The sequence below is a fragment of the Macrobrachium nipponense genome, chromosome 9 (genome assembly GCF_015104395.2).
Source record: "Macrobrachium nipponense isolate FS-2020 chromosome 9, ASM1510439v2, whole genome shotgun sequence".
Lineage (NCBI taxonomy): Eukaryota > Metazoa > Arthropoda > Malacostraca > Decapoda > Palaemonidae > Macrobrachium > Macrobrachium nipponense.
In genome coordinates, this window is record NC_061110.1 from 28,057,815 (window position 1) to 28,080,638 (window position 22,824).

Genomic DNA, 22,824 nt, shown 5'->3' on the forward strand with positions numbered 1-22,824 from the left:
GTTTGTGCAGGCTAGAGCACATGACATCACAGGTATAAGTTCCTCTCTGACATTTAAGAAAAACTTGTCTGTTCATAGGATTTTGAATGCTGGTTCTTGGCTACATCAGTCCATGTTCACTTCCTTTTATGTAAAGGACATTGCCCTACAGGTCTTTGGACACTTTTTCCTTAGGTCCAGTGGTAATTCACCCATTGTCCCTGGCAAGATGTTTTTGTAGTTTACTTGAGGATGATTTTGAGGAAGAGAGAATGAGTAAGTTGGCTGGCCTCTTTCTTTCTCTTTTTTTCCTTCTTCTTCCTATGGGTGGGTTGAAGAATAGACCTGTATATGCTGGAACTGGTCTGATACAGGTGAGTAGGAGGAGTAAGCAAGGGGAGTGAGGAGTGGTAACAAACCTCTGTGGCTTATGTGGTTTGTTGCTTGAACAGGCAGTTTTCTTTTATCCCTGAATGCAATGAATCTGACCATATACCATTGTGTTTCAACCCAGACGGCTGAGTTTTTAGATATCCAATTGTCTATTCTCTCACAGGCTTGGGCCCCCTTCTTTAGAGATTGTTCTTATAGGAGGGTGGCCAGGTGGGTTTAACTCCCAGCCGATTTAGGGTATTTGTACCTCCCTCCAAGTATGTCTATCGTATTGTTAAGACCAAGGATTTGTTCCGCATATGAACAAATGAAAATTTTTTTAATCAATTTGTATTTTTCATAGCTTACAAACCTGAGGTCTTAACGTTTACAACCCACCTCTAGCCGCCCCACTTTCTTTTCATGAGATGGGGGAAAGACTAGTGCGTCACGAGGTTCTATGTCTGGTTGGTGACCAGCTTCCACCTGTTATACGCATGAGTTGCCAGATGCCACAGATTCTTTGCTTTACAATCTTTGATTGATTTTAAGTGGTTTCCAGCTGGTGCAAGAAGATTATCCTATTGTTAAGACCGAGGGTTTGTTAACTATGAAAAATACAAATTGATTAAAAAATTTGTCTTTTTGGACTCTGAATCTCACCCAAGGTACAGCACTCAATGGCATGAGGTTGGAGGTTGAATGAGTTACTATTAGCTATCTCTCTCCCTTCCCCCTCCTTTCTTCTTGCTTCTGCAAGGTAGAATGTGCTGGATGACCTGTGTACTCTATGTTTTGTAGCTTCAAGTTTTTGCTGGGACAGAACAGCATCTTATGCACAGTTTACTTTGGTTGAAGGTTAGATGAAAGAATGATGATTGGTACATATTCTTTTACAGCTTTATTCTTGCTGGTTGGCCAGATGCAGGTTAATTATAGTACTTATGTATATTGAGCTCATGCGATTTTGCAGTAATATGTTATCTTCCAAGCTATTGCAACCCATACGAGAAACCAAAGTTTTTTGTAAAGCACGGTTGCAAATTAACCTTACTTGGGCAAAAGGCCCTATCATTCTTAACACCACAATACCAGGATACATTAAGGGGGTCGGCCAGTAAGCCAATATATGGTGGTATAGGGGAAAAATTGCAAAGTCATGATAACATTCATGGAGCTTTGTATGGCTATGGAGAATGCTTATACAAAATATTTCATCAAAATTCCTCTTACTTTCATAGTTACAGGTAATTAGAAAAGTTAACTCAATAAGCCAAAAACGTTTATCCGTACAAGAAAATGCAGTATCTCTTCTGTTATTGTAAATTTTGATAATTAATATCAAACAAATTGTGAGCAAAGGCATCTGTAGAGATTCCATAAATCACAAGACAGGAAGTTATGAGCTTAGACCCTTCAGTGTGATCAGAAACAATTAGAGGGAGTACGGGTTCAAGTTTCACCTCTGACATTCACTTGCTTTTATGTCTGTTTTTCTTTTTTTTTGGCAAGAATTTCTTCATGCCAAAGAGGAAAAGACAAGCAAAACATCTTGCTAACATACAGAAGAAAATTCGCTCTAATAAAAGTTGAAAAGATCATAATATCAGTGATATTAGCAGAGTTAGTGAAGGAGAGAGAGAGAGTGTTATGAACAATCTTTGAGCAAAGGGATCTTCATTTATGATTAAATTATGATATATAGCATAGTTTTGGTTTACTAATACCCAAAAAGGAATATAAAATTCATAATAATCATGATTTTTATTTAACAGTGTCTTTGTAAAATACAAAGAAAAACTAACTTTGAATGCTGTATCTCAAAACTATACTACTTATTGACCTTCAAATTATCTACTTCTCCCTTAGTTTTAAAGCTATAGTATTGAAAATTGGTATATAAATTAGAAAGACGTTGAAATAAACAATCAAATCTAGCCCATTTTTCAAATTTTTTTCCTTTTTTTTTTTTTACATTTTTTTTCCTGATATATAGGGTTATTGTTTTTTACCATAATGAAAAAAAATCATATCTAGCAAAAAGATTACTAAGAAAAAAAACTCCATTTGATGGAGGTCTACATCAGGTCTATATATGGTATTAATCCCAGGGTCTTAATATTAAGTATCAAGAGAGGAGATAGAATTTGAAAATAGTTACTTTTGGATAAATCGCACTGGCGTCACAAAACCGAAGGTCAGAGGCGAAAGTCATGGCAGTTTGGAGATGTCCCAAGTCACCTTATTAAGTGGTATGAATGTCCTTAAAAAAATGGCATTAGCTGGCCGGCGCCCTTAATAACCACCAGGAGTCATCCTTCCCATGCCCATATCCGACCAGGAAATTGATATTTTCAGCGGTAGAACAACACTAGTCATAATCTCTGGACAATACTTCCATCCTAAAGAGTGAGTCTGTACAATTGAGACAGAAATTTATTGTCCAGTAAAATTAAATTGTCAATTTCAAGATGTTTCACTTTTTTCATAGATATACTAACCTTCACATTTTTTCATAGATATACTTACCCAAGTCTTTTATAGGAATTACACAACCAACTTCACTTTTGTCCTTGATGTCTTATATGAGAATCCCACTTTTAACCAACCCCCCTTGAATGTGGCTATTTAACTACTTTCTTACCAAGCTTCAGTGACTGGACAAGATTATGCTGAAGGTATAACCAAATTAAAGACTTTTGGTTTGCATGCAGTGTATAGGAAAAAATAAACTACAGTGGTACCTCGAGATACGAAAGGCTCAACTTACGAAAAACTCGAGATACGAAAGCAAATACAAAGATTTTTGCGGCTCTACATACGAAAATTGTTCAAGATACGAAAGGTTGTTGCTGTAAAGTCCAAGATTCGCTCGGACCACCGATAACAATTTTAAAACTTGCACGCCGCCAACTGAGTAGACTCACCACCATCCTCCGCATCTCCCCATTGGTTCCTGATGCTAGTCAGGCCATAAGATAATTCTCTCCTATTGGTCAGCATCTCTCCCATCGTGCGTCTACGTAGAGGCGTGCTTCTTCGGCCACTTCGCGGCATCATCAGTATCGTAAGCATGCGGAATTCGTTCGTTCTATACGATTTCATTTATTAACGTAAATTCGTTAGTGATTTCGTTGTAGTATACTTTATCGTGTTGTGTGAGAACTTTACTACATATGTATACTACATAACATAATTACGTACAGTATATACATAGTCATGGGTCCCAAGAAAGTTGAAGTTCACGGAAAGAAGAAGATGCTTTCTTTGGAGACGAAGATGGAGATAATTAAAAAGTATGAAGCTGGTATGCGATTGAGTGTGATCGCCAAGGAATACGGCCGAAATCCGTCGACAATAGGCACCATCGTTGAGCATAAGGATGTCATCAAAGCAGCTACACCTTCCAAGGGTGGCATGACTATTTTGTCCAGCAAGAGGAGCCACGTGCACAATGAAATGGAAAGGCTGCTTTTTGTCTGGATAAAATACAAACGAAATTGCTGGCAATATGGTAAACGGAGACGGCAATCTGCCACAAGGCCAGCGCTATTTTGGTGATTGATTGCCCCTGGCCGAAGACGATGGAGGAGAAGGGACATCGACGCCAACCCCAGAGTTCAAGGCTTCTCATGGGTGGTTCGAAAAATTCCATAAACGGACTGGCATCCATTCGGTGGTGCGGCATGGGGAGGCAGCCAGCTCAGACACGAAAGCGGCCGAAGCCTTTATTAAGACGTCCGATGAGATGACTCTCAACGAAGGCTACAGTTCTCAGCAAGTTTTCAGCTGTGATGAGACTGGCCTTTTTTGGAAAAAAAATGCTTCGTCGGACGTACATCACGCAGGAAGAGAAGAAGCTACCCGGGCATAAGCCTATGAAAGACAGGCTTACGCTCGCACTTTGTTCGAACGCCAGTGGGGATTGCAAGGTGAAGCCCCTACTTGTGTATAATTCGGAGACTCCTCGAGCCTTCAAGACCCACAAAGTGCTTAAGGAGAAGCTTCCAGTGATGTGGAGGGCTAATGCGAAAGCCTGGGTAAAAAGACTTTTGTTCACAGAGTGGGTAAATCTGTGTTTCGGCCCGACAGTGAAGAAATTCTTGGAAGAGCAAGCGTCTCCCTCTGAAATGTCTGCTGGTGTTGGACAATGCCCCTGCTCACCCTCCTGCCCTCGAGGAAGATATCCTAGCGGAGTATTCTTTCATCAAGGTTCTTTATCTTCCGCCTAACACCACCCCTCTCCTCCAGCCCATGGACCAGCAAGTGATATCGAACTTCAAGAAGCTATATACGAAACATCTTTTCAAGAGATGTTTCGACATCACCGATACCACAAACCTCATCTTGCATGAATTTTGGAAGGAGGACATTTCAATGTTGTATATGCATCCGACTCATCGAACCAAGCTTGGCAGGAGGTTTTGAGGCGAACGTTGAATTCCTCGTGGAGGAAACTCTGGCCTGATGCCGTATCCGCCCGAGACTTCGTGGGATTCGACGTGAGCGAAGCTGGTGCTGCAGATTCAGGAACAGTTGACGATCCTGAAACTTTCGCAACCAGATCGTGACAAGATCATTGCACTCGGCAAGTCCAAGGGGCTGGTTGTCGACGAGGACGACATCAATGACCTTCTCGAGGAGCACCAAGAGGAGCTTACGACGGATGAACTGAAAGGAGTTTGGCAGCAATGCAACATAACTTCGTTCAAAAAGAGGATCTCTACCAAGGCGAGGAGGAGGAGGACGACGACTCTATGACAACGGCAGAAATTAAGGATGCTCTAGTTGCTTTTCATAAGTGCAATCATTCGTAGAAAAGACCACCCCGAAAAGGCTTACATAGGTCTTATGCTTGCACAGTTCGATAGTTCGATGACGTTTACCTGAGTCGTTTCAGGAACATTGTCAAAAGCAGGCAGAAGCAATCTTCCTTGGATCATTATTTTTTAAAGAGGCCTTTAGTAGGAATAAGCAAAAAGGAAGAACCAAGTGATACTACGAAAAACAGAAAGTTGAAAGTGGTGAAGAAGTTGAAATTTTTTATAAAAAAAAAAACTAATGTATAAAAAAGTAAAAAAAAAATAAAAAAAAAATGTAAAAATCAAATAAAGACAAAAATAAGATTTAATTTTAAATTTTTTGTAAAGTTAAGTGTTACAGTTTTGTTAATGTGTTTCGTAAAGTTTAGTTTATGTTTTCCTGACATTTTTTTATGTTTCATAAAGTTAAGTGTACGTATCTTCTGTTTGTCCTCCTCCTCTGTCGCCACTTTCGGAGATAGCCTCACTCGAAAGGTAAGCTTCCACATTTTAACTACATACGTACGTGTGTACGTACAGTATTTCTTGTATACCATGTACACTAATACACTTTATTTACAGGTACATACATATTGTACTACTATACTCTGTTTTTTTCATCTGTCCATCGGCCTGTGGTGTTTTCATATGGTAACACTGCTTCCCGGGCTTTAAATAGTTACGCTATGTGTAAATTTTAGTAAAATAAAAACAGGGATATTTGGGGTGTACATTTGCAACTGAAAAGCGTTTTAATAATATTTACTGTATGCGAATTACACCGTTAATATTCGAAATAGGATATTGTTATTATTGTGAATGTAAGCTGAATGTGACTATCTAAAGCCCAGGAGCGCAGTGTTACCATACACAACACCACAGGCGGCTGGACAGATGGAAAAAAACCGAGTATAGTACGTAATAAGTTAGGTATTGAATGGTCTAAATTGTTGTAGTATTTCATTGTTTATAGGTCAATTTATCTTTATTATGAAATTTACTGGGTGTTTTTGGAGGTTGGAACGGATTAGCAATTTTACATGTAAAATGCGGTTCAAGATACGAAAACTCATGATACGAAGGCCGCCTCGAACAGATTGAATTTCGTATCTCCAGGAACCACTGTACTTTTTTCAAAGAGGTATGATTGCTGTCATAATGAGACTATACAATATTATTTCATAGCTTTTTCCTACGACACTGTATGCCAGTATTTCCATTTTACTTATAGTCTTTTGTCCTCCCTATATGACTGTGGGTATGAAGATGTTCTCATTTAATTTTGAATGAATAAGAGCCAGATTAAGAAGAAGCAAAATATAAATAATATGACAGATGTTTAGTAAATCGGATCACACCTTTCCAGAGTTATTACTTTTTTGTATCACATTAAAGTCATAAGTAGCCTCAAAGCAGAAAACAAAGGAAGCTGACCCATTGTAACTAATTATTGTATTCTGTGTGACAGTATTCTTATAGAATAAAGGCTCTTAATACCATTAAATGGAATGCAGTCCTCTGCTGTGCCATGATATTTACTTGTTAGTAAGTGATTGGTGAATGAAACTAACTAATGATACTTGTTTGCTCGTACAAATAAAGTTGTTGGGCCAGTTTTCTTGATATTAATCATAAATAAGATTATCAAAGTTGTTTTTCTTTTTATACATTCAACTTACCTGCAGATATATACTTAGCTTTAGACACCTCCGTCGTCCCGACAGAAATTCAAATTTCGCGGCACACGCTACAGGTAGGTCAGGTGATCTACCTTCCCGCCGCTGGGTGGCAGGGAATAGGAACCATTCCCGTTTTCTATCAGAAATTTTTCTGGTCGCCCGTATTGTAAACAACGTTTGCGGTACCTCCTGACTTGATTTTCGTTTTTCATCGCCATCGATCTTCTGGGCTGTCTTTTGCAGGGAAGTACTGGGTCTTTGGTTTGGCATACGCTTTTAGTAACTTTTTAATGTATTTAGCTTCGAGTTTTCGAAGAAAAAATTTACGTGAAACTACCGAATTTGTCGGTAGACACTCACATATTTTGCAATAAAGGGAAACTTTAATATCTATTCACTAATACGTGTAAGAAGTGTTAAAAAAGCTTGATTGAGGAATTTAAACACTCTAACTTCCTATTCAAGGAAGTCAGAAAGCATATTACTAAAAACGCTTCCTTTAGAAGCGTTAATATGTCTCGTATTAACGAGCAATTAGAGTATTAAACAATACTAGTATTGTTGCATCCTCATCACCTTCTTACCTCACAGAAAACTACAAAATTCATCTTGTGAAAATTTGTGAAGAAATAAATCTAGAGAGCTCATAATGCGGAGCTCTTAAAAAGGTAATAAGTGAATATAGTGTTTCCAGTGCCAGTTGGAGGGTGCGTTCTGTTCGGCTCCATCTCGCTCCCAGCCTAGTTCCTCTTCCAGGCTCCCAAGCCCAGAGGAGAAGGAATGTCAAAAGCCTTACGGGGAGGTTACGGAGAATCCCACCAGATCAGGCGTCCCCTCGGCAGGTTCTGGAGCATCCCAGACTGCCAAGGAGTGGGCCATTGCAAAGGCATCCTTAAAAAATGTGCGTCTCTTCATTCGATTCTTCATCTTACATCCGAAAAGACAAGAATGGACTGTTTGGAGTTCGGGACGATCTAGCGTGTTCTCGGAAAGTTAAGAGAACACTAAGTGCCATCTGGGCTAGAAGCGGGACCCGCGTTCCCCAGCAGTCTAGCGGTGAGCCACGTTCCAGCAGCCAGCAGCGAGCCGCGTTCCAACGTTCCAAGCGCGAGCCACGTTCCTCCCTCCAAGCGAGAACCAGAGTCTGATCTCCTGTTTCGCTTTCTTCCATGAAGTGTGGAGTTGTGTCCGAGCTTCCTGAGAATGTTCCGCCTTCTCCCAAGCAACTAGCTCCTATAGATGAGTGGTTTTTCTTCAGCCCTAGAAGACCAATCTTGGCGAGGAGCGCCAGGCAGGACAGAAGCCACTTTCCAGGCAGGAGGAACTTTCCGGGAGAGGAGCTTTCTAGGCGCAAGGCGCCTTCAAAGCGAAAACAAATGTCCAAGAGTGAAGAGCCTTAGAATCAAGTGGACAAACTGAAGGATCTTTCCATGGGATCGTTCCGAGCAAGAGGCACCTTCCAAGAGTGAGGAGCCTATTAGGCGCTCGGAACTATCCAGACGAACGGAACCTTCCACAATAACGGAACGTTTCCAAGCGCGAGTTTCCTTCCAGGCGCTCCTGAACATTCCGAACGTTCCGAACTTTCTAGACAAGCGGAAGAATTTTCCAATCAGGAATCTTTTTCCAGACGCACGGAAAAACCGTTCCACAAGAATGGAACGTTCCAGGCGCGAGTTTCCTTCCTTAAGAGAACGGAACCTTCCGCACAAACGGAACCTTCCAGACGCGCGGAAGCTTCCAGATACGAATCGCCTTCCAGGCGCTCGGAATTTTCCAAGCAGGAATCTTTTTCCAAACGCGCAGAACATTCCACACAAGCGGAATTTTGCAAGCGCTCGGAACTTCTGCACAAGCGAAACTTCCAGACGCATGGAAACTTTTCCAGGCGCGGATCGCCTTTCATACGCTTCGGAACTTTCCACAAGCGGGAATCTTTTTCCAGATGCGCGGAACTTTCCAGTCGCGCGGAACCTTCCGCACAAGAGAAACTTTCTAAGCGCGAAACACTTTTACCCCAAAGCGGAATGTTCCAGACATGCGGAATCCTTCAGGCTGGGGTCGCCTTCCAACAGTTCTTCTCCTCGGAAACGATCTTCCTCTTTGGGACTTCAGAAATCGGAAGATCTGTTGTATCATGCAAGAGAGTAGAAAAGACTTCTAGTTCTCTTCCAAAGGAACAGAGAGTCTTTTTCCTTTTTCCGCCAGTCTTTCACCGAATAGGGGCTCTTCTACTTCAGTATGTGAGTGACCTACAAAGGCGCAAGATGTCGCACAGGCGGCCGTCGCTTTTGTCAGAATGATTCTGATACTGAGAGAAGATCTTCTCCAATATTCAGAAGACTGCTGTAACAGGCAGTTCCTCTCAACGTGGACTCTCTCCTTCATTCATACTCATCGGCGTTAGGGAATGACTGCGGAAAGGGAACATCAATTTTTCCTTTCGTAAACCCTAGATCTGAACTGGAAATCCTGTCCCTTCCGCAATTTCTTTGGTTGGAAATCATGAAGACTTAACGAGTGCCTGGATTAAATTTCCCTATACTCTTTGTATCTTAATGGGTTAGTTCTCATTCACAAAGATCTCAATACTTAGCTGATAGCTCTCTTGGACAAGATTCGGAGGAGCTCTCATTCATTGATTAGAGGCTCTTCCAAGTAATAGATGCGTAGAATATGTCCTTTTAGTCTTATGTCCAAGAGATTAGAAAGCTTAAGAGATTCTCTTCGATCCTCGGTTCTCACTTGGGATCTCCTTTGGATAATACTAGTTCGTTCTCTTAACGAAAACAGAACGAAGATAGTCAAATTTTCCATTCTCTCCTTGCCTCGGCAAGGAAAGAGTGGAGTAGAGAATTTTCTGTATAGGAATACTGTATGGTCGAGTCATATGCGCATACCGTAATTACACTATGGTTGCCAACTGAATTCCCTGTGTCCTTCCAGGGATTTCCTAGGTAAGGATTACACTTAAAGGGTTTCTTATGACAACACCGACTCAGCTTCTGTATTTAAAGAAGGATGTTTCGCTTAATATGCATTATTGGATACTTCCTTAAGCTCGAGAATAATTTTACCATATTCCTTCATTGATGGAATAACCTGGCAACTCAGGAAGAATGTACTGAGACAGCGAAAGAAGAACTGCTGTCTCTGTAAGCCAATACAGTCCCACCATCTGGTTCTCGGTCATGTCGGTTGGTTACATCTCTCTCTCCTTCGGCATTGACTGACTGTACGTTTCTCTCCCTTACAAATCACGGACTTAGCCTCGAATTGAGGATTTTTTTTGTAGGCAAGCATGAATAACATTGTCTGAGTTTTTGCTAAGAAGTTTTCAATAGAAAGATCTCTTACAACCTTTCAATGCTGTTTACCGCAATGTAACAGAATTATAGATTATTCTACCGAGGTAGAGCACTATTATATAATGCTTTCATGCCTACGAAAGCATAGCCTTATTAGAGAACGGAGCATGCTCAGTGAGGAGATGGATGAGTCTAATGGGAAACCGTTTTCTTCGTGGCAGAAGTTTTGTTTCCCTGAATGGACTATATTACGCCTATATAGTTTTTTTCCTACCAAGAAACGGAAATAGCATATAAGATGGCGCGGGTACCCATGACAGAGGTACAGATGTTCTGCACATAGTCTAAAGGAATTGCAAGCATTTTAGTGGACTTGATATTTTCTCGATATAGCGAGTTGTTAACCAAAGGGTTCAGTAGCCTCTCTGACAGCAGGCTAAGTAAAGTCACGATTCGTTCCGATTTCGTTCCCCGTCTAATTGAAAGGGGGTTCGATCCCAGGGAAGGACGAAAGGATTTTTAAATCAATTAGGCCAATTCCACAGCTCTCTCATATCTCAAGGAGAATATCAGGAATCTCTTTTTCGCCACTGTTCGCATTAAAAAGAGAGAACCTGTTTGGAACACAGACATGGGAACGTAGCAATCCTTAAAGAGGTTCGCTGCACAAGGTTGCACGTCCGTGAGAATCTTTTCGATAATAACTATTAACGTCTGTCTACCCTTAGTTGGAAAGAGAGTTGTGGAAACTTGCGATACGTCTTCCTCATACATCTCTTCGCAATGTTGAAGACGAAGAAGTTTCCTCTAGAATGCTTCCTTATTCTCAAAACAAGAAAGGTAGCAATATACGCCATCCAGTTTGAAGGGGGAATAAACTTAGTCTTTTTTTCCCCTATATATATATAAATTACAGAGATATATATATAAATTCTTAACAGATATTTTAAGATAATTAATGAAGTCAGAGGTTGGATTCACGGAGGTACCGTTCTTCTCACAGCATGTTTCGGAAGGCTTTTCCAAGAGTCTGGATATTCTAAACAGTATCTATTTTAAATGGACCTTAACAACCTCTCCACTCTGAGTCTGTCTATGTGCAGACTGACCGGAAGTGGACATGAATGAGAGGATTTTTCAAGGTAAATGACATGAGTCATAGCCAAGAAATAGAATTGCTGCAGATCGTGCTAGATGGAATGAGGAAACTGGCCTCTTCCGATACCTCTGTGAACCACATAGCGGTTTTTCTTCCCTTTCAGAAGGAGGAATCACCTCTGTATATATCTGCTATCAAAGAACGCAGTAAAAGGCTATACTCTGTCTCTACAAGGGGAATTAGAGATAGGAGAGGATTAAGATCTTCGGGATCTTATACGATACCTCAATACGACAAGAGTAGGATATCATGTACTTCGAATGGGATCTTTTCGTGACCACAGATTCCATTTTCCGACAAGATGGAACTGCTCCTCATCAAACTTCTTTAAGAAATTTTATGAAGGAATTCTTTGTTTCTCTGGGCCCTAAACTACCAAGAAGACAAGTGAATTTTTTGTGCATTGGAATCTCGCATCAGATTCAATGGAGACTCGGCAATGGGTTCTTGCCAGCATAGTATGTCTGGCAAAAGAACTAAAACCCTCTATTCCTGACTCAACGCTTTCAGATAGTTTTCTCGTTGTCCAGACAGGGTACTTACATTTTCATCTACAGAAGAAGAGATGGTTTAAAACGTTTGCCTACAGAGTCTTTGGGGTGCGATGAGGGCTCGAAATACTTCCCAGAAGGTATTCAGAGGGATATAAAATAAAGCTAAGAAATCAGGGGTCCGCCCAATTTCAGCTCGGAGTCTCCTTCGACTTCCAGGCTCCTTCCCTTCCTTCGGGCAAGGAGAGGGAAGATTCTGCAACGAGAAACTTCATCAACATGTAAGATGAGATCTTGTTAGCAACGGAAGTACTCATGAAGGATCCTCCTCGGAGGAAGACTCTTCTCTCTCGTACTGTTAGATATCCTATCGTCTACTGGATGTAGCTGACTACAATCACCTCCCCTGGCTAGAGGCCAAAAGCTCAAAGTGGAAGAATTTCTTCCACCCTTCTCCAGTCTCTAATAAAAAAAACTTGTGGTTGTTCAGGACTTTCGGACAGAGTAGCGCCAGCCAGGCGCCAAATGCCAAAACAGGCGAAAAAACGCCAGAGGCAGACAGTTCGAAGGGACACTGTCATTGTCTGATGCGGAGAAGGAGAGGGCCTCCAACCTGGCGCAAATGCGCCAGAGGCGAGCAATTCAGACAGATAAGAGTGTCCGAGATGGACATCGCCAAACAGCCTCGAGACTACCAAGCTCGAAGCTCCAGCAAGTGGGAGGAGGAGCCAGCCAGGAGCCAGGCACCAAAAAAGCGCCAGCCTAGCACAGTGCGCCAGAAGCGCCAGCCTGGCGCAATGCGCCAAAAGCTCCATAAGAACTAGCCTGGCGCAATGCGAAGGAAGATCTAGAAGCGCCAGACAGGCGCGAGGAGCCAGCCAGGCGCGAGGCGCCAGACAGGCTTCAGGCTTCATCCAGAAGAGATCCATGTCAAAGAACACCCTGGTCTTCTTTGAGACAAGTGTGATCTCTAAAGCACTTCATAAGTGACTGATGATTCCTTCAAAACAGCTTGAGAATTAAAGCGCATGAAGTGCGAGCTTTTGTGAATTCTTGTTCTTTCCATAACAATATGTCATAAAGGACATATTAGCTGTCACATACGGGAGATACAACTCTGTGTTGACTTCCCATTACACGAAGGATGTCAAGTTAACCTAAGAGAGATCCTTCTCTCTTGGTTTATACGTGTCTGCGGATACGTTGCTGGGAGAGGGAGCCGACACTGATCCTTAACTAGTGAGTTAATTTTATTTAACGTAGTGTTTTTTCTTGGGGTTCTTTGAAAGGAGTTTGGGGATAACTCTTTTCAAATTAAGCACTAACCCTCGTGTTAGGATCAGGTGTTTGGGATCGGTGTTGTGCTCCTTAATTATGCCACTAGGCATAGGTGTATTGTCATATAAGTGGATAAGACCCCATTGACAGACCTACAAGAACTCTTAGCCATAGGTCACATCCTCTCTGAGGCTCTTGAGACGGAGTAGACTCCTAAGCAATAGCTAGGTAGTCAACCCTCCGTCTAAATAGATGGGAACCAAGGTTTTATTTATTTTTATTACCTACAACGTATGTTGTTTACCTGTCTACTCAGTATTTAGCTGTCTACTTTACCCACCACCGAGGGTGCCAATCAGCTAAGTATATATCTGGCAGTTAAGTTGAATGTATAAAAATGATATTGTTATGATGCAATAAAGTTTTATGCATACTTACCTGCAGATATATACTATTAATGGCCCACCCGCCGCCTCCCCGCAGGAGACAGGTGGTAGAGAGAAAAAATTCTGATAGAAAACGGGAATGGTTGCCTATTCCTGCCACCCAGCGGCAGGACGGTAGATCACCTGACCTACCTGTAGCGTGTGCCGCGAAATTTGAATTTCTGTCGGGACGACGGAGTCTAAAGCTAAGTATATATCTGCAGGTAAGTATGTATAAAACTTTATTGTATCATAACAATATCATTTCTGAACTGTGTCTATTTATCTCTGTTGAATTCTGGCAATTTCCCACTCCCTGTTTCAGATGTCCTGTAAAGTTTGTCTGCCTGTAATTATATTGGTTGTTATATTTGTGGGATAATATAGTTCCATAGGCATTATTTGCCTGTTAAGGGCTGATATTATTTCCTTGATTTTTCATTCTATAAGATTAAAATTTTTAATCTGGCTTGTATTTGGCTTGTGTTGATGTATATATTTTATGATGTAATATTCAAAATTGTAAAAAATGTGCATTTTCTTTCAGCATGTGGAGACATCTTCAGTGGAAATAGATTATTATGTATATAAGCTAGAACACTGTGGTCCTGGTATTGAGGAACTGGAAGAAAGTGAGGAAGAGATTCCTGCTGCTACCCATTGGATGTTGCCCGCGCTTGAATTTGAAGACCTGTGGGAGAATCTAGTATATGATGAGCCAATTAAAGAACAGGTAGATATGAGAAACTTAGCCTACACAAATACAAACCTTCAGTCTTTATATAGGATTTGGCTTGCAAACATGAACTGACATGGCTGTTTAACTTTCAAACAAGGTTGTTAACTACCAGTGGTAGGGGGGAAACCCCTCCCTTTGCTTTCAGCACAACTGCCATTTGCTTTCCTTCTTTGTTATTGTCTGAAATGTTAATTGTATTGTTTGCCATATTATTTCATAATCCAAAACCCTAATTGTTCCTACATGTTATATTCCGATTTGCTTCCGGATGATGTGCTATGCAGACGTGTTTCTCAACTCTACCCTGATTGCTATTTTGCTTCTATTTTCCCAGTGGGAGCTTTCTTGTTTCTTTTGTTGTTGAGTTTGACTACTTACGTGTTTGATATTTCTTTGATTACTGTCTCAAACCCACTAATCATCTAAGTGGAAGGCTGCTACGCAGTGTGTGCCTTTGTGTTGGTAACAAGGGTTGTACCTGCTTCCATTCACCTGTTGATGTAGACCCTTATGTCCTCTGCACTAGTTGCTTGCCGGGGGCTTGATTGTAATCCTGAATTGATGTGTGCTGAGCATTGTTCTTGGTCGCCTGCACATTGGGCAAAGTTTATGGGAAGGAGGAAGGAAACCGTGTATAGTGGTCCCACTATCACGGGGAGATGCATACCAGACCCCTCCCTGTGAATAGTTGGAACCCTTATAAAAACACTGAAAAAGGCCTATTTTGGTAGGTAAAACTCAAGAAAAACCCACTAGAAATTTTTATATACCTGGTTTTCAATATTTTTCATCATTAAAAAAGTGCATTTATGATGAAATTGATTTTAAAAAACCAGGAATTTCTGGATATTTCTCATAGAAAAATACGCGAATTTCCCCCGAATAATGGGAGGGTACATATGGTCCTAGAAAAATACCACGAATTTCCCCCTGAATAATGGGTAGATATGGTCCTAGAAAAATACCACGAATTTCCCCCTGAATAATGAATGGGTAGATATGGTCCTAGAAAAATACCACGAATTTCCCCCGAATAATGGGTAGATATGGTCCTAGAAAAATACCACGAATTTCCCCCTGAATAATGGGTAGATATGGTCCTAGAAAAATACCACAAATTTCCCCCCGAATAATGGTTAGATATGGTCCTAGAAAAATACCACTGAAGTTTTCCCCCGAAATTTCCCCCCAAATAATGGGTAGATATGGTCCAGAGAGAAATCCACGAATCTGGAGAACGCAAATACGGGGGCCTCACTGTACAGTAATCTCCACATATTTATGGACTCCCCAATTCTCGAGTTTTTCTGTGGCGCCTGTCTATAATTTATTCACAGCAAAAAATGCAACAGTTCACTGACTTTTCCGTTGAAAAATATTCACTGATTAGTGTATTTTGATGCTATTTTTATATACAAAAATGATTGACTACTTTTCAGATACCTATTAATATTGATCAATACTGTACAGTGTTCCACCTGATTCGCATTCTCTGATTCGCGGACTCACTGATTCTCAGATTTCTCTCTGGGACCATATATACCCCTCTATTTGCGGGGGATTCACCTATTCCCGGGATTTACCGGCAAAAATCATCACCAATTAGTGTCTTTTGATGTTATTTTCATGACTGCATTTTTATGGTACAAAAATGATTTACTAATTTTCAAATATTAATAGTACTGATTAATACTGTATTAAATGATATCACATTTTCTCTCTCTCTCTCTCTCTCTCTCTCTCTCTCTCTTCGTCTCTCTCTCTCTCTCTCTCTTCTCTCTCTCCTACAGACATGTATGGTTTTTTGTATGATAAATAATTGATTTCATATTTTCAAATATATTAATGTATACAGCAATAACATCTATTCATTAAAGAAAATACTAAAGTGAATTAGTAAGATTTTAGTTTATAAATTTGAAAAATTATGTAAGAATGAAGGAAATCCCAGTCTTCTCTCTCAAACTCCAGGTACTAAAACTGTCAAACGTATCAAGTAATGGGACGGAGGGGGAGGAGCTGTTGTGTTGTTGCCACCAAGTGTTCATGCAATTTCTCTAGGATGTTTACATAAGGTTTACATTTGGTAGGGCTCTTCTCTCTCTCTCGTTCTCTCTCTCTCTCTCTCTCTCTCTCTCTCTCCCTCTCTCTCTCTCTCTCTCTCTCTCTCCTCTCTCTCTCTCTCATTTACTGAGACTCAAGAATTTTATAGTACATGTGCTATTTGTTTTTAATACTGTAAAATAATAATAATAATATAACTGTAATTACAAAATTCATGTGATAGTATTTTAAAGAAATACAATAATCTATCCATTTCACTCTTTTAATTAAGGATAACTCTCTCTCTCTCTCTCTCTCTCTCTCTCTCTCTCTCTCTCTCTCTCTCTCTCTCTCTCTCTCTCTCTCTCTCTCTCTCCCTTTTTGCCACACAGGATATGTATGTCATAGTGGTAACTCACTCCCTCTGTTTCGCTGAAAGCGATATAAGTATTTTTTGAGAGAACAGAGAGATAAACACACACTCTCTCTCTCTTTACTGAGATGAAAGAATTTTTATGGTACTAGTATGTAAAATGTTTATTGATATTTTCTGTTGTTAATAATAATAATAAAACTGTAATTACAAAATTCGTATGTGGTAGTATTTTAAAGAGATAAAAATGACCTTTCCATTCCATTTCACTTACATAAGGATAAGTCCTCTCTCTTACTGTGATAAGAGAATTTTTATGGTAGATGCATGTGTTTATTAATATTTTCAAATAATAATAATAATAATATTATAACTAACTTCAAAATGAAAATTCTTCCCTTCGTCTTTTTCTGTATCAATTTCCCCTACCTTCTCATAACTCCAGTGGCGCTTGGAGCTTGGAAGCTGTCAAATTTGTCAAGTAACAGTGCCATACAATGGTCAATGAATTTAATGGTTTTTATGCAACTCTCTCTCTCTCTCTCTCTCTTCTCTCTCTTCTCTCTCTCTCTCTCTCTCTCCTCTCTCTCTCTCTCTCTCTCCCTCCTTCTGAGGAGATTCTTTTTATGGTACATGCATGTAATAAGTTTATTATTAATATTTTCCAATAATAATATACTATATGTGTAATAATAATACTATAAATGTAATTACAAAATTCATATGTGAGTATTTTAAATACAATAATCTTTCCAGTTCACTCTATTAAAATACTGTAAGGACAACTCTCTACTCTCTCCTCTCTCTCTCTCTCTCTCTCTCTCTCTCTCTCTCTCTCTCTCTCTCTCTCTCTCTCTCTCTCTCGGCTGCAAGTGTTAGAAGTACGTATGTATGTACGTACGTACAGTATATACCTTTAAGGGATATTAATGGTTAGGATTACTTTGAAATTATATTGATACAGTCTCTAAGATTAATACATAATATGATAATAATTTAAGGTAAATTTGATGTAGGATGTTACATAAGGTTTACATTTGGCGTCTCTCTCTCTCTCTCTCTCTCTCTCTCTCTCTCTCTCTCTCTCTCTCTCTCTCTCTCTCTCTCAGCAAAAGAATTGATATACAGACAAACATAATTGTTCAGTCCTCTCTTTCTCCCTTCTCTGGAATAATATGTATTTATGGGAGGGGAAATAAGTCTTGCCTATAGAAGTTCCTTTCAGTCTATTGATATCGTAAGGAGTTATTTTCTCTCTCTCTCTCTCTCTCTCTCTCTCTGTTATTGGCTGTTTATATATTTCTAACGGTAAAATGTTTAAGATGACTTGGAATGATATTAATAATACCAATTCAATGGTATCTTTGATAGTAGGATGATACTTTAAAGATAAGCAGATATGGGCATTTTTAGAGGGGAGTTCTAACTATTCGCGAGTTTGCGCTATTTGCGGGGGTCCCTGGTACACATCCCCCGCGAATACGGGGGGGAACACTGTATTGCATTTAATAAGATTTACGTAATTATATTAAGTCATAAAAAATAATATTTAAATTATCTCTTTCTCTCTCTCTCTCTCTCTCTCTCTCTCTCTCTCTCTCTCTCTCTCTCTCTCTTTCATACTAAGTTGATGATTTTTGTTTGATAGATAAAATTACATATTTACTATTTTCAAATATTAATGTAACATCAATAATATCATTTCATTAAAGAAAATACTATAGTGAATTAATAAGATTTTAGTTTTTAAATCAATAAATTATGAAAAATTTTAAATGAATACATATATATCAATCCTGATATTTTGCTGAAAGACTTGGAGAAAGGGGGCCTCACTTGGGGGGATAGGGTGGGGGGATGGGTTAACTTGTCAGATATATCAAGAAATCTCTCTCTCTCTCTCTCTCTCTCTCTCTCTCTCTCTCTCTCTCTCTCTCTCTCCTCATCTCTCTCTCTCTCTCTCTCTCTCTCTCTCTCTCTCTCAGGAAAAGATAAGTACTGCTAATTAATTTGAGTGTCTTTAACCATTAATATTAACATATATGCACACTGTTTGTGTGTGTGCTCCTAGTGTTTTGAAAAAGCATAGTAAAGGTAATGCATCATTGGAAGACCAAAAACAAACTTTTTTTTTTTCTGTCAGTTGCTAGTGAAGATCTGGATGAATTTTTCCCATAAGAAATAACTGAAAATGGATTAATCCATTCTTGACCAACTGTTATTTACCTTAACCTTGCCTTTTTATACAAAACATTTATACACATAAATTGCAATTAAATAAGTTCAGTGTTAAATAACATACCATTTAACACACTTTGTTCATTTTTAAAATATATACTGAAATGAGTAAAAATTAACTGCCCTATGTACGCCTAATTCAGCCATTAATTCGATGGTTGACCTGAGTTCACCATAGTCTAGGCTAGGTACGTAACATGTACTGTAAGGAGTAAGCATAATTATTGTTGCCAGTAATAAAACACTGAAATCAAGTTTAATTCTAATAGGAAATTAATATAATATTAAAAATAAGCCAAATTATGTCTGTTATCATAAACTTTAGGAAAATTCTCTAAGTTAAGTTGCTAACTAGTGGCCGTAAACAGGCGTAAAAAAACACCATCATAGCAGAGTCTACAAAATAACTAAATATCTTTCAGTCTGTATTATGATATTAAATTTTTTCTCATAAAAATATCCTTGTAAAAACCAATAGGGGCACTTTTCATAGGCACTTTGTGCCTTATAATGTGACATTTCATTATCGGCGGAGTAATACCCATTGGAAGTAGATCCTCATAAATGTGTTCCTTTGAAATGGGAAAGAATCCTGATATTAAGGATAACTGGGGAGCTATCGATATCGCCAAACCCTTTACGTAATTTGATTATAAAATACTACCAAGAAAATGTTGCCCCTTTTAGTAAACATTAAGGCTCGAAGTTCAGCACGACTGGGAACTACGAATTATGAGATCATAACTTTCGAAAGTCAAGCACATCTGGGAATTACGAATAATGAGCAGACTGCAAAATGTTTGGCAGGCAAAAAAAAAAAAAGAAACACTTGTAGCACTTTTTTTTAAATACTATGTTTATAAGTAGAGTAGCTGCAATTCTTAGACCCAGCTTTCTTTCATAAATTAAGTTCCATTCAACGTCTAAAGACAGTGGTCGTGTCGGTAAAATGAAATTGGCTGATATTTTAAGAATGTAAACGAAACCAGAATGCAGATGGCAGATCACTCTGTTCGTATTATAATTCGATATTATAATAATAATACATGCAATATGATTAGATACAGTAAAACAAGGGTTTTATTAAAATGATCATTATGTATTCTCAATACACAAATATTATTGACTTTTGCTAATGGATATGTGTCAGTGTAACAACCTAACCCAGGCAAAAGAGTCTCTCTCTCTCTCTCTCTCTCTCTCTCTCTCTCTCTCTCTCTCTCTCTCTCTCTCTCTCTCTCTCTCCTGGTTTTTTAAATTATGGATGAAGCAGTTGTAAACCTATAGAACAGACATAAGCAACCAAATCGAGAAATGGCTGATTGCCGACGTCATTTGCCGTCACTATAAAAAGAAAAAATTAAGGCAGAGAGGCAAAATTGATGTTCAAAACTAGCAAAATCACACTTAACGCTTATACAATCAAGTGCTGTGCCACTATTATACCCAGCTTTGTTAATTCACAAGAAATATCTAAATTACGGTAGCTTCTACCAGTCAAGTGGATTGTTGTAATGGCAATGAAGATAGATAGCTCAATCAGCCAAGATTTTGAGAATGTAAACAAAATCGAATGCAAATGGCATACGATGACGATGCTTATACAGGCAGTCCCCAGGTTACAATGGTGGTTTTGTTATTGAGATGCATTGTAAGCCAGAACATCGTCAAAAATCCTAAGAAAACTTTACTTTTAATGCTTTGTGTGCATTGAAAACTATGAAAACTGCATTTTTATTGCATTTTTCATTAAAAAAAACCTTCAAATATTGATTATTTTGCATTTTTGGTGTCATATTTCTTCTGCCAGATCAGCGTTGTAGGCGTCGTAACCCTTGAAATAATTTTAACTGATGAATATAATTGAAAAGCGCCTTAACCTCGGAACGTCGTAAGCCAAACCCGTCGTAACAGGGAACTGCCTGTATTCTGTAGAATATGTTTAACTTTTTCAAATTATCATTTTTCTCCAGAAAATATTCATGTTTAGGCTTATAAACCTTTTCGGTTTTTAGAATTACAAATAGAGATCCTACCTCTTTAACAAAGTGAGAACTTTCTCATCCTAACATCTAATTATGGTAATTATCTACGGTAATTGCTGTAATTAGTTGTTTTGTTTACAGTATCAAAAGTTGTATCACTAGTGATTCACGTGACTAACCTACAGTTTTTACCATTACTATTAGGTTACAAATGCTTTGTATATTGTCAATAGTTGTGACTGTAGCCAACTATTGATACAACAATCGACACTTCAAGGGTTAGCCTACCATTAAAAATCTTACAGGATTTTAAGGTTGTCACAGAATGCCTCTTACATTATAATTTTCAATAATCCTAAGTTTAGTTGTGGTACTTACCGTTTTCCTCACAAATGAGCATGGGAACAACGCCTATTAGCGGCAACTGACCGAACCACTTTTGTTTACAAAAGTCATATGATTCCTTGGGTCAGTTTCCGGATTTTTGTTTGAGCTCAGATGCAACACTGTACTTCCCAAGCAGTTACATTATCAGAGCCCTCCCTCCCTTCTCATGGATAGAAGGGCATAAACAGCTGATTTTTGTTCTAAGTTGCTTCCTCTCCCCCTCAATAGTGGGCAGGTGGGTATCGCCAAGGCAAAACAAACTAGTGCGAATTTCAAAAATTTTAGCGGCCAACGGATAGAAACTATAGCTATGTAACTTAATTAGTAAAGTATACATCAAATTTTTATTTTATTATAAAAATTTCATTTTTTACGTAGCTGGAAAATTTGTTCTCGGAATAATAATGCACAAACCAGTAAGGGAAACCAGGAAATAATCTGTGGCTCTGACAGAATTTTGATACTCTTGTTTTTCACTCTGATAGATAGTTTTATAGTAAGCTCTTTCTGCAAAGAATGACAGTGGTAGCTATTAACCAATTTTCATTTCTCAGGTAAAAATAATAACAGTATGTATGTATACTGTGTGTTGCTGTTATATTGCATCAAAACTTCCATTCAGAATGGTCTTGTCATTGAATAGTATTGTATTTTAGTTTGACCTAGCTTATATAATGTGTTAAATAAGTAATTATCTGAACAAAAAAAAAAAAGTAATTTCTGAACAAACAGTATTATCCTCATGGGCTCATTCAGGGTATTACTTTATTATTACTTTAATAGATTTTAGGTTTTTTATTTTCAAGATTTTATCCTAATGTAATTTTTCAGTTGTTAAGATTTGTCCGAACATCACTCCTTTTTTCAAAGAAAGGCTTAAAAAGCAGCGTCATAACATGGAACAAAGTTGTCCTTTTGCATGGTCCTCCTGGAACAGGTAAAGTACTGTTTAACATTTAATTGTGCCTACACAAATAATACAAACCTTTGGTCTTTACATAGGATTTAGCTTGCTGACGCAACTGGAACAGCTGTTTAACTTTCAGCCAAAGTTGCTGACCACTGACGGGAGGGGGGTAAAGCCCCATCCTCTCGTTGGTCTCCACTCCACTTCCCTTTTGACCACTGTCGCGTGAAGACATCTGTGCTGTTTGCTTTTTCTCCCTTATACTGCCATATACACCATTTTTGGTGATGGTCTCCTCTGTTGTTAAAAGTGCACTCGGCAAAACCAAGTAGAGAAGAAGTAAGTCATCATTGTCTTCTTCATTTTCGTCCTAGTCAGTGAGTGCTGCCGCCTCCTCCCCTACTTCTTCCAAAGCTAGCAAGCAAAAGAAAATGGTTGCCTTGCTCTCCAGCAGGAAGTTTTGTAGAGCTTCCAGCAGCTAGCTCTCTCTTTGAGATTTTTTATGTCAACATAGTATCTTTTCAGATAAGCGCCATCTTAATAATACAGTGCCTGTTCCAAAGGGTGGCATATCTGCAGACTGCAGTAAATACAGGCCAATTTTTATTTGTCTCTTTCTAAAGGATTGATAGCTGATGGTAATATGCATATAGGAAGCA

The 22,824-nt window shown here is 39.0% G+C and overlaps 1 protein-coding gene across 1 annotated transcript in view; it reads left to right on the top strand.

Annotated features, from left to right (window-relative positions):
* Nucleotides 1–22,824, top strand: part of LOC135218038 (pachytene checkpoint protein 2 homolog) — a 122,064-nt gene that overhangs the window by 12,129 nt on the left and 87,111 nt on the right. The window contains exons 2-3 of the mRNA XM_064254182.1: nucleotides 14,041–14,226; nucleotides 22,090–22,195. Of these exons, the coding sequence (XP_064110252.1) occupies nucleotides 14,041–14,226; nucleotides 22,090–22,195 (292 nt within the window). The remainder of the gene's footprint in view (nucleotides 1–14,040; nucleotides 14,227–22,089; nucleotides 22,196–22,824) is intronic.